A 12,471-nucleotide genomic window follows, 5' to 3' on the forward strand; every position below is an offset into this window, starting at 1 on the left:
CAGTCTAATGTAGATGACAAGATAAGCTGACTCATAATTTGGATAGAAGTTCTTTTTCTATCTATAAGCTCTGGACATTAATCTATTTATATGGATTCAACATGGTTCTGTATGACAGCTTAACTATCAGCATTGTGCTTGAATATTTATTTTATTGATTCAAGTCCTGAATAACTTACATAGCATAAAACCCACCCCTGGTGCTTTTGGCAATTTCAAAAGTCACTTTATGACAAATAAACAAAACAACGAAGGTAAACAAAACTCCAGTTTCAGTCTCATAAACACCAGACTATGTCCAGTGTGCATCCAAAAATAAAAGCTGTTAAATAAATGGGTGTTTTGAAAGATGCAACTGTATTATAACCAACTAAGGTTTTTCTCCCACGTTTTGCAAAACAGCCATTAGCCACAATCTCAGGAAATGGTTGCATCTACTTGAAGAAATCTCAGAACACCAAGAGACAAGAACAAACCAACAAGGTCAATGGAATGGACTGCAAATATATCCTTAGCAAGAAACGAAAGGTTAGATTTTGGAAACCAGTCTGGAAATAGAAAGAAAAAAGTCTAAACAAAGATCTGGGGAAGTGAAGAAAAATGATTTAAGGATAACAAGGTGCTACACAGGACAATGCATTTGCTAGCTGAAGTTCCAGATTTTTTTAATAACAGTGACCAAAAATGGGACAACAGAAATATGTCAGATTAAAGACATTATGCAAAGCACTGGCCATATGACATCTGAATATTCTTTGGAGGCATGTGAGGGACAATGTCAAGAACACAGACTGCAACATGATAAGGCAGTTGTAGAAGGCATTCCATTCCCAACAATATTTTTTAATCACTCCCAGTGTTATTTAAAAAACCCCCAAACACGACAAAAAACAACAAGAAAAACACAATCAAACAAACAAACACAAAACAAAACAAAAAGGAAACCCCCCCCCAAACCAACAAACAAAAAAACCCCAAAAATCTTTGGGTATCAAATTTCTAGTGGTCCATCTAAGCCCAGAGGGGAATTTTTCAAAAGAAAGTCTACAGAAAAATCAAGCAAGGTCTTTGAGCTATAAAAGCAGTGAAATATTATATTTTCTCTGATTTTTTTTTTTTTTTTTTTTTTTGTGCTCCTGGTAACGGAAGATCCACCTTCTTTCAAGAATTCAAGCCTGTCATGGATTTAAATCCACCAAGAGGATTAGGGCAGAGGACAAATACAACAATATTTAGTTTAGAAATAGAGTTATTAACTTTAATTCCTTACTTTTACATGCATGAGTTGGTGCCTACAGAGATTACTTTTTTCAAGGGATTAGAAATATTATAATGTAACACTTGAAAGGGCCTTCTTACATTCTATATAGCTCTGTTAAACTTTCTCCAGCTCTAATAGGGATCCTGTACATCACACACTTTTAATGATGGTAGTTCTCACTTACTGGAGCTAGGTAGAGGTGAGATACTGAAGAACAGGCTTCATATTCACATCTCTGCAAATGTGCTTTAGTATCTTATATATTCTCAAGAGACTTAACAGTGCCCCTCTGTCCATGAACTCTGAATTTCAGTATTTTAATTATCCTGCAGAAGCACTAAATAAATTGCATCCTCAAATTATAGAACCAGCAACCTGAAATACACCATTATGAATTAAAAATTTTGTTAAATGTCTAAACACCAAATTTAATCTTGGTCATTTCTGGAAGAAAAAAGGGACAGCATTTTAATTTAATATCTTTTCCTGTACCACATTGTGCATTCCTCCTGTGGTTTCAGTCTTCTTCAGTTCAGGAGAACGCTGCATTTGACAAGAGAAAATTTGTTCTTGGGGAATGGTGTGGATTATTGATACAGCTAGTAGATGTAAGACATCTCACGAGAAAACTTAACATTTTTGTCTTCATTCTAAAGTAAACATTTTCTTACAAAAATCATTTCAGAATTATAGTCTTTGAGTCAGAAGTGAAATCTACCCAATATCATGTTTAATCCTGACAGGGTAGGTGTTTTTCTTGGTTCTTCACCTTTAAGTGAGTTCTGTTTCAAAGAGTTTGCAACATACAGAAAAGACAAACAATGAGTTAAGACATGGAAGCTGTATTATCCCAGCTTCTCAGATGTGAAGTAAAAGTCAAGAGTGATTTAAAACTGGATTAGGTTACACAAATGCCTCCTGTACCCTTTTCAACAGGGACCACGCACCTAGTTCCTCCCTCTTCAGAGATTTACAATAATCCCACTTTACAGACTTTACTCAATATCATATAGAAAAATCCTACTCAGAATGAAATCCAGACCTCGCTGGTTCATTAATGCTTCTGTAAGAACAAGACCAGTCACTTCCAGTGCTACTTTCAAGACTGTAAAGATGACCTGGTACACAGTGACAGAAACAGGCATTGGTGGGCAATGACCTTCCCAAAAAAACCCAAAAGGAGTGTTTGGGAATAGCTGTGTTTTTCCCCTTTCACCATGAGAAATAACAGGAAAGCTGAAGCCTCTTGGGAATCATTTAGGAAACTAGGCCACCACTGCATTGAAAAAACGTCTTATCATACAACATTGAGGGATCCCCTTATGAGCCACACAGACCCCTAGGCTCCATTAGTATCAAACAAAATACAGCTATAAAGAATTCACAACAACTTGCAGGAACAGGATAGGATTTGGTCTGCTGAATAAGGTAAAAGAAATAAGTCCCTCTCAGAGACTTATTGCTCAATGAATAACCACACTTGTACCTGTTCCAGTTTCTAGTCTGACCAGTTCATCCGAATATATAATTTTAAGATATAGAGAAAGAGCTAAGTTTTGCACATATGCCATGAAACAGAAATCCTCCACTCTCTCCAGGCTTTTAGGGAAGAATTCTCAGCACATAGGAGCTGAATTGGACTGGAGTATGGCAACATAGTGACTTCTTCTTGCTTGACCAATTTTTCATCCTAGTTACATCTGTGGTAGTCGGCTGCCACTCAGTTGATATTTTGTGTTATCTTTGGCACTACGAACCTGAAGGTTCAGGCCAACAAATTTCTGTTCTTCTTCCACTGCTAGGTCACTAAACACTCACTGTCTTCCTTTTTCTTAAAGTCATTGTGACAATCAGTAGTGGTTTACAGAAAATACAATTCTAATCGTGCTCTGTGTCTGAGGATAAGGGCTGCAGTGGCAGTAAACTCTGATAATGCAGAACTTGAGCCAGCTACCAAAGAACACACTTCCATTCAGCCCAGGTAAACTTCAGACTTAATTGTGTAGCAAGGCCAAGTGTCAACAGGATGAGGAAAAGGGTAATTTCTTCCAAATGGGCAGAACTTGACTGGGCATGAGGAGGTCATTATGTTTTTCATCAGTAGTCTAGGTTCTTTGCACTGACATGATCTTATGTGTGTTTATGAAAATGCAGAACCAAATAGCTCACCTCAAACTACTAACTGCATTGGCAGTGCCTGAAGTGAGCTTTCCAAAGAAAGGCAACCATTACTGATGCAACATTACGCTGTATTTTCTTGCCAGTGTACATGAGATAGCCACATTTACATAAAAATGCTCAACTGTCTGATGGTTTAGTCTAAAAAGTCAACTCACTGTCCTGTTTTTGCTTTCTACTGGCTTCTGTTCAGCTGTGAGGCTTTTTTACAGTATGTGGCCTGTTTTAGGTTGTACTCTGGAACTTAGAAATAAAATGTCTGTCAGCTCGCCCCAAACTCTTTGTTGGCATCTCACAAAAACAAACTGACATTGTTGTAGACCATAGCAACTTGATTTCTTCTAGCTTTAGCCAGACGTTTCATGAACCACAATTATACTTGCTGTTGCCATGAAATCAAAAGTATTTTCAATCTATCTCTCAGATGACTCTCAGACCGAATATAATCGAAGAAGCTTAGGGAAGGAGTATCTGAAAATTAACTTATATTTTCTACATTTTCACCCATTATTTAAACTAAGGGGCTTATGTATGGATATCCACAGCAACCACAGGTTCTTCCTTCACAAATGCTGAAAATTCTTACTCCTAACATATAGCCTGCTGGGCTTTTACTCATGTGTATAAACATATATATATATGTGTGTGTGTACGTACACACACACACTCTACACAGCAGCGTATTTTTCCTTCAAGCATGACTGCACTTTCGGTTAACAGAAAAACATGCCCGATTAGGAGTTACTATAATATATATACTTACAAAAGGTCATTCCAATTAAATTCAGACATTCACAAAATCAATTTATCAAGAGATCTACTGTAAGAATCTCAAAAGAGTAAGACTGGCAAGCATCCTGAAAAAAAAGGAATATTCGATCTTCAAAACTGCATTCCCCTTCTGATTTTCAAGTTGTACCAGTTTAACTAACAGTTACTACATTATAGTTATTTGGATAATGTCTTTTTCCTAAAATAATAATAAATATTTTTAAGGACAGACATTAAATTGAAAACAAATAAGCAAACAAGAACAAAAAAAAAAAAAAAAAAATGAAAAGGCACATCTTTGTGTGCTACTCATGAGCCTGAATGTCAGGAAGGAGCAAAAAAGCAGACAACTTAGTTAAGGTAAACTGAAAAGTCTTCAATAATAAACAGGTTGGTTTAATTAAAATCCTTCATAAGCACCTTTTTTGTATGATTAGGGTCAACAGTCTTTTGATCAGAATGGGCTGGCCTCCCTCTTTATGTTTGCCTTTAGCAAGTTAAATCTATGAAAGGTCAGAAATGAAGCTGGAAGGAGCTTAGGATGAGGTAAAAGATAAGAAGAAAAAGAAGGGCTCTTGTCTTGATGCTAGAGCTTGTCAGAGCCAAGGAACATGGTGGCTTTGAGAGCAAAACAGAAGATATTTTAATTTAGAACACCTTTTCAACTCTAATAACTTGAAAAGTGGGATCTGGATCAAACTTTTCACTGATAATACCCAAATGGGCATCTCCAACCCACTCTGCTATTCTGTGGCAGGTTTAATTTATTTGTTTTTAAACACGAGTTACATAGGTAAAGGCACAACACCTCCAGCTTTTCAGAAGCAGATCAATAAAGTGAATATTCAAAACAAAAATAAATTATCTCATGAAAGAACCTCTCCTTAATCTAAAGACAAACAAGCCCACTTGCATTGCTGAAACACCATTTTTTCTGTTGGATACAGGTCAGTTATGATTAGGATACAGCCAATTCAAGATGGAAGATTTAATGTGTATAGAAAAAGTTAATGTGACATTCAACCTCCTCTGAAGTTTAACTCTTCAGACCCCAAGGTCTATAATGAACCACATCTTCTTAGTCTCACTCTACTTACCTTTTCCGCTGTGTTAAAAGACTGACAACTATCAGTTGAAAATCTGGTATCTTTCAGCATTTCTCCACTGAATTTACCTGGAACCATGTAAAGTTACACTAGCTGAAAATTTCAAATACCCATTCGAATAATCTTTTCACAGGGTACAGAAAATTTGTTCGTAACTGTCCATAATCATCTTCATATCTGTTACTAATGAGGGTGGAGATTTTTTTGTTGCTTTTACTCATGAAATAACTTGAAGGCAAAAGAACCATTTGTTAGTACAAATGTAAAAGATACAAGTCTGCCTGAGATGTAACTAGACAGGATAACAGTTCTCCCAAACTGGGCACTGAAAGATGAATTCAAACCAAAAGAGCTAAAGCAATGGAAACATGTCACTTGAACTTCAGCTAGTGACGGCTGAAGCGACAAACCTCCTGATATTTCTACGCACATTACAGAACTGTTCAGGATCTCAAAGGATGCAATTTTAAGGTAATGACAGGTTTACAAAGGAATTTATTTTAGGATAAGAGCAGACCCATTTCCTCTTTCAGTATGCTTCCATATGCCACAAATAAAAGGACTTATCAAAGGATTTCTCCTTTCAAAGGTAATAAAGAGCTCTTTTAACATCTAACAGGGCAGTTCAGCTTCTCCTGATGAATCACATACTTTAGGGAAACTATTTCTATTTCCATGGAGAAAAAAAAAATCCTATCACTTTTACCACAAAAGTCACATTTTTCCTTAGAAAATTTTATATGTGTAATTTGGAGGTAGAACTTAGTTACTAAAATGTAGAAAATCAGTATATCAACTCTGTCTTCAGTAGAAAACATAACAACATCTTAACTGTAGAGCCTGAGTGTCTCTGAAGCAGACAAAGCTCCAACAAAAATGTGCATCTACTAATAGTTTACTAGGAAATCTAAGAAGTTCTTATATAAAAGAAATCTGGAAGAAACTTTTTCCAGTCAGCTTTATCCAAGAAGAAAATGGAGTAACACAGCCTGAAACCACAAAAACAGGCATTAGAAAGTGGAATACAAAGAGAAGTTTCTGGACCTGACTCCCCAAAGGAACCTGGTTGAATAGCTACACTGAGCTTTCCCTTGCAGCTTTCTACACCACCTTGGCAAACTGCAGCATCACTGAGCGATCATATTTGAATTTCAGCAACTCGCTCAACACTCAGCTCGAGAGCTGCCTAAATACTTCCCTTCAATTAATTTTCCTTGAAATGAGAAAAGACATAAAATATATGCACTCTGTATCACAAAGTCACAATGCAGGCAATTTGGGGATGTTTCAGTTTTAAGCAAGTAGGCTTTGAAATCTTAGTAAGAGCATTGCTCTGCTTTACAAGTGTCACAAAATGGATTCATGGCAAACAGGACTGGGTGCACAGAGAGAAACAGTGGATTCTCTTCAGAGGAGTATTATGCAATGGAGTCAGGCACCTACGTGCTCCTAAGGACCTGATTTGTGTTGTCTAGAAGCAGCACAATACACTACAAAGCAGGTGAAAGTAGAGACAGATACAACCTGTGCAAACTCCTCTTCTGCTTCCCTGCATAAGACACGCTGAGAACAGAGCAGATGAGGAAGTTCAGAGGCAGGAGAGAAGCAGAGGAGCATTAACTTCATGTAGCACAGGAGCACATGGAATAGCTCTAGCTCAGAACGATAAACACAGTAGCAGCCAGAACCTGTGCTCCAAAAGCTGAGGCAGCAAACTGCATCCCAGCAGGCTAGACCCTGCTCTGCCCAAGTGCTACTCGCTTTTTCATTTACCTGAATGCTGTATGCTATGGATCAGTGGCAAAAGCTTATATTAAGAGGTGTCATTATGTCTAGTAAGTCTTTAAAAACCAAATAAGCAAAGTTTTATCTTCTGGTTAGAAGTTTATAGTACAACCATAAAATGTCAGGCTGTATCAAAAGGTGTCAGAAGTTCCACATTGCCCAAAAATGCAGTAAAGGCTCCCATGGTATTTTATTTTCATTTCATTCAAAATCGTAAATTACAACTCTACCTTTTGAAGGCTTCAAAGTTTATCCTCTTTTACTAACAGTTAAAATGAAGGATTAATCCTAGAAAGACATTCTAAAAGTTGCTGCACAGCTGTGCTTTCCAGCAAAGGAAGACTAACGCAGGATCAAAACTCCTTCCTAGGTTTTCTCAGGCTGCTCTTCTGGTTAGGGAAAGGTAACTTTCCTTGCCCATGCCATCGCATCCAGCAGTGCCCCTTACCAGAGTCGGACTGTGGAAATCAAACTCTGCTACTCAGTGCACTGTCAAGAGACACACTGTCATGTCTCCAACTACAGGAACGATGATGGATAAAAAAACCTTGCATACAAAGAAACAGTGAACAACTCAGAGGATACTTAACACCCACTGCTCCTGCACCCAGCTTGTTAACATCTTGCTATCAACTGTCCCTACATTATTTCATCCTTTTAAGATAAACTTATATGCAGATGATGTTCTACAGCATATTATTATGAGAATACTTAATATTTTCACAACTTTCTGTTTGTTTGTTTTTATGATAATTGCTAAAAAGTGATCTTTTTCTGACAAATTAGCTTAAAAAACCTATTTCATGTAAGAAAGCTGACATTACTCTAGACAGGAAAGGCATTTGTCTTCCGGATGCACTTACCAGAAACCTACAAAGAGCTAATGATTAGATGACAGAAAATAATAGCTCACTCACTGAACACATCAGCAGGATTACTATGGAGTTCATGAAGAGATGGGTAAGTCTGCTTAGCAACTGTTTATCTTCAATATAAAGCTATTTCACTCTAGCAGCAATTTATCTTGGAAAGTCTCTGCTCTTAAACTCCAGGAAAAAGAAAAATACAAAGCACAATGCCATTTTTATTAAAATCTCCTCAACATTTCAGTAATCTGCATCATTAATTCTCGCAATTACTAATTTTCATTACAGCTTGCTAGCCTTGCCTGTGGGCTGAGAATAACTTCTCCAGTCAGATTTAATAAGCATACAGAATTGATAGGGTACTTATTTCAGTCCACTGAATAGATTTCAGTTGAAGTAAAAGATCTGATGCAATAACCAAACATAGTCCTAATTCAGATTGCTATCACAATTACCTCACTGAATTGACATTTGTAAACGAGTAATATTTATTACTTTAGGGAACAGACTATAAGCACAGTTCGGCTTAGAATCGGTTCATGAAAGCATGTTTATAATTTTGTTGACTTCTGAACCAAGCATTTAAATACAACCTAGAAACTCAGAAGACCAGTTAGACTTAGGTACCAACTGAAAGCAATGCTGGAATAAATATATTAAACCCCCACACCTCTTCTCGTGAGTCATATTCAATAATCAGAATTCTTTTGTAAAGGATACAAGGATTGTTGTCATCAATGCTGCAGTTGTCCAGGATCAAGGGGATGCCATCTAACTCATAAACCTAAATAAAAACAAATCTTTACTTTAACAGATGTCTCAACAATACTCATGATGTTTCATGTAAGAAATACGTAAAAACATAACAGGGATGTCTGCTTCATAAAAAATATTAAATACGTTAACATAAGTTACAGAGTAAATCTGCTATTATCAGCAATAAGTATCACAAAACAGTGAATACAAGCAAATATTAATTTCACATTCTTCCTTCATTTAGCAAATTAGCAAATCAGCAAATATGAGATCTGTCTATTTTTATTTTCTATATACACGCACATGTGACTTCACAAATTACACTAATACATTTGTTTGTGTGGATGAGTTAATAACATATAACCCTAATAGACTCATATGTACACAACCCCACTACCAGGAACTCAGGCCAAGCTGACATTAACAATAATATGTAGCATAATTATCTTAAGAAAAGTATATTCCATAAGAAATTTATCTAGACTTCTCAGGTACATTGTAATACCATACATCATCATGCCTATTTATAACTTCAGAAAGTGTTACTTATTTAAATGAAAACCTGTTCTGAATTATCTGCAAAATTTCAACCTTGGAAATACCTTCTTAAGACATACAAGCGTTTTTGTTGTTGTTGTGTTTGTTTTTTTTTTTTTTTTAATTACAGAAGTTTCAAAATTACTTGAAAGTGTGAGGATTAATTATTCATATTCTTATACCAGTATATTATTTATACTCTTTAAACTACCTGGACATGGTTCTGGGCAACATGATCTGCATTTAAGCAGGGGGGTTGGACAAGAGGTTCCTCTACAAGTCCCTTCCAACCTCAACCATTCTGTGATTCTCTAATAGCCAAACTGTACTTGTCCAAATCTTAAATTCTTTAATTCCTTAAAATTTAATTTCAACCCAAAACCTAGCAGGCAAAGGAATTTAGACAGAATGTCAATTTAGATTGCAGTTTCATGATGAGATTCTCTCTTCCATCTTTTTTTTCTCAAAATATGATGTGGTTTTTTGTACCATGTAAAACAGCAGCACACAAAGTTTATACTGCAGGATGGATCAGCTTTCTGAAATGCACGTTCTATCATAAGAGAGGAAAGTTGAGTAGGAGATTTAGATGTGAAATCCAAAACAGACTATCCATCAGTAAAACTGAGTTCAGAGACAAATCTTAGCACATCCCTCTTACAAGATCCTTTTCAGATAATCTTATTGCAGACTCTCAAGCTACAACATGAGAAAGTAACAGAGACGGATACACAAACAGGCAAGGCTTACCTGTAAGAAAAGCAAAGAGCATTGCTAGCTCTTAAGACCTAACTGGCACATCTGTGCTCATAACATGCATAACTATACCTACATTAAATACAGTTAATAACACAAGTTTTAAAATATACATTCTTTCCACGAAATTTTTGTGTTTTGTCCAAAACATGCATGATGTTATACTTCAAAGCTTGAACAAACAGTGACCCTTCAGTAATACAGTACTTGCATGTGCTTGGGAAATATTAGTTCTTTGATTTTCATGCTGTAGCCTACAATGTTACCTTTTATTTTGCATCGGTGAAATGCTGAACAGTACAAATTAATCTAGATTAAGTGCTGTCAACTGAAATAAACCATGCAATCTGTTCCAGTTAGATTCAAACGAGATGTTCAGTCAACATAGTGAGTATTTGGGGAAAGGAAAATTTTAATTAAAATCCACACACGCTTCAAAACATTACTGCAGACACTTCAGAACATTACTGCAGAAATATAATGAGATTCCTTCAAAGCAAAGTGGGAACAGAAGCAGGAAACCAAAGCCTTAGTGATACTTTAACATAAAAACCCATTCCAAACTACCACTGCCTTATGAACCCACTGAGAGTCTCTTGAACAGCGTACAATTAAACGGCACATAGAATTTGACCAAGTTAGGTATAACTCTTGTCACCACGACACCAGTGTTACTATGTAACTTGTGACTTACTATACAATAAAATGAAGCAAGGGAGAGAAAACTTGTATAATACAACACCCAAGACAAATCTATACACTTCTCTGAGTGACTTGTGGAACGAAGACCTTTTATTCCTGAGCAACCACTGCTAGAGCATTTCCAGTCCACGCCAGCTGTTCATCAACCAGCAGTAATCTGCTAAAGTAGAATTTTATGGTAACCTAAAATTCATGCCAGCTCAGTAATTGCTCTGCATGTAGCAGAGACTTTTCTTCAACAAGAATGCCACAGATAGTCAAAGGAAGGAATTACTATCTCCCACCTGGCTGTCCTACTTGTATGGCAAGAGTCGCTCAAATCTCACTCTCACACCAGCAGATTTTGTAAATGTCAGGAAACCATCCTCCTAGGTTTCAACCTTTTACAGAGATTCATTGGATCTATGCTGCCCAATACAAAGAGGTTAGTGAATTTTTTCAACTAATTGTTGGCCTCAGAGTTTTTCCTTTGAAGAGAAATGTCTGTGAAATGCAGAGTACAGCAGTGGACCTTTTGCAGGGATCTTCTTCAGGGCTTGGGAAAGGAGTCAGTATTGCACAAGTCCCAAATCTCACTTTAAACAAGGTGCAAAAACCTCCTGAGAAGAAAACATGTAGTGGTTGGTGTGAAACTGGCTGTATTCCATCTGGATTTTGGAAGAGATTATAGACAGAAACTAAGGACTAGACAGTTCTGATGTCCGTACTGTAAACACGATTGCTCACATTGGCCTGTGTTACAAAAGATTACTAAACCTATTCTCTGATTACATTATTGACAGATAGCTGACCAATAACACGGAACTGCACTGAATTGTAAAAAACACTTACATGGTTATTTTATTATGAATAACTATAAGGCTTTATTCTGAACTACACTGAAACAATAAAAGAAGCTGCAGCCTATGTGTAGGCTGAACTCTCAATCACATTTATGTTAATTACAAAGGTTACTTAAGTTTAAAATTTAAAACATAAGGCTCTGTGCTAGAGATCTCTAGTGCTTCAGTCCAGTTAGTACCAAAACTTTTGCCCTCATGTTATTGTGTCAGTTTCTGAAGTTGTTTTCCAAAAAGCAGAAAAAATAGAACATCCATCATTCAAAGGCAAGTGTCTGTCTCTGTCAGTTAAGAAAGACATCTTTCACAACACAGCTTTACATTGCTGTCTCACTTGATTTCTGTATTGCCTTTGAAACATAATGAAGATCGGTATCATGCCAGTGAGAAGTGTAAATGTGTTATACCTAAAAGAAAACGCCTTCCCTGGTGACAAAGTGACTGCTAGGCTTTTTTCCCTCTTTGTATCAGGAATTTAACAATCCATTTCAATTACTTAAACCAAACACCGAACAGAAGCCCATGTAGGCAGAGATGCTATATAAATGTTAAACAAGAGCTTATGAAAGTGACCAACCCAGACCACATACACCCACTGCCCCCACAGCCAAGGAACAACACAGTTTTATTCGGATGGTTTGGGACATGTCAGTCCTAAGGAAAAAGCTGTGCTTTTTGTTTTGATAACAAATGAGTTTATTCAGCCCAAAACTAAAGTTTTAATGATATCTTCCAGAATTCTTATTTATTAACCAATATATAAATAAGGTCCCTAGCATAATGAAGGATAACTGCCTGAACAGAACTACCTCTGATAATTTCCCAGTATTTTTAAATGAAATTCACAGAAGTAATTGTCATTATCATCCACAGCAAAGCCCAGAGAAAATATAAATTAACTGTAGACTGTTTCT

The 12,471-nt window shown here is 36.5% G+C and overlaps 1 protein-coding gene across 1 annotated transcript in view; it reads right to left on the minus strand.

The window, feature by feature from the left end:
* Positions 1-12,471, minus strand: part of ATXN10 (ataxin 10) — a 105,268-nt gene that overhangs the window by 10,287 nt on the left and 82,510 nt on the right. The window contains exon 10 of the mRNA XM_082076339.1: positions 8,688-8,751. Coding sequence (XP_081932465.1) covers positions 8,688-8,751 — 64 coding nt within the window. The remainder of the gene's footprint in view (positions 1-8,687; positions 8,752-12,471) is intronic.

Source organism: Streptopelia decaocto, assembly GCF_964273445.1.
Source record: "Streptopelia decaocto genome assembly, chromosome: 1".
Lineage (NCBI taxonomy): Eukaryota > Metazoa > Chordata > Aves > Columbiformes > Columbidae > Streptopelia > Streptopelia decaocto.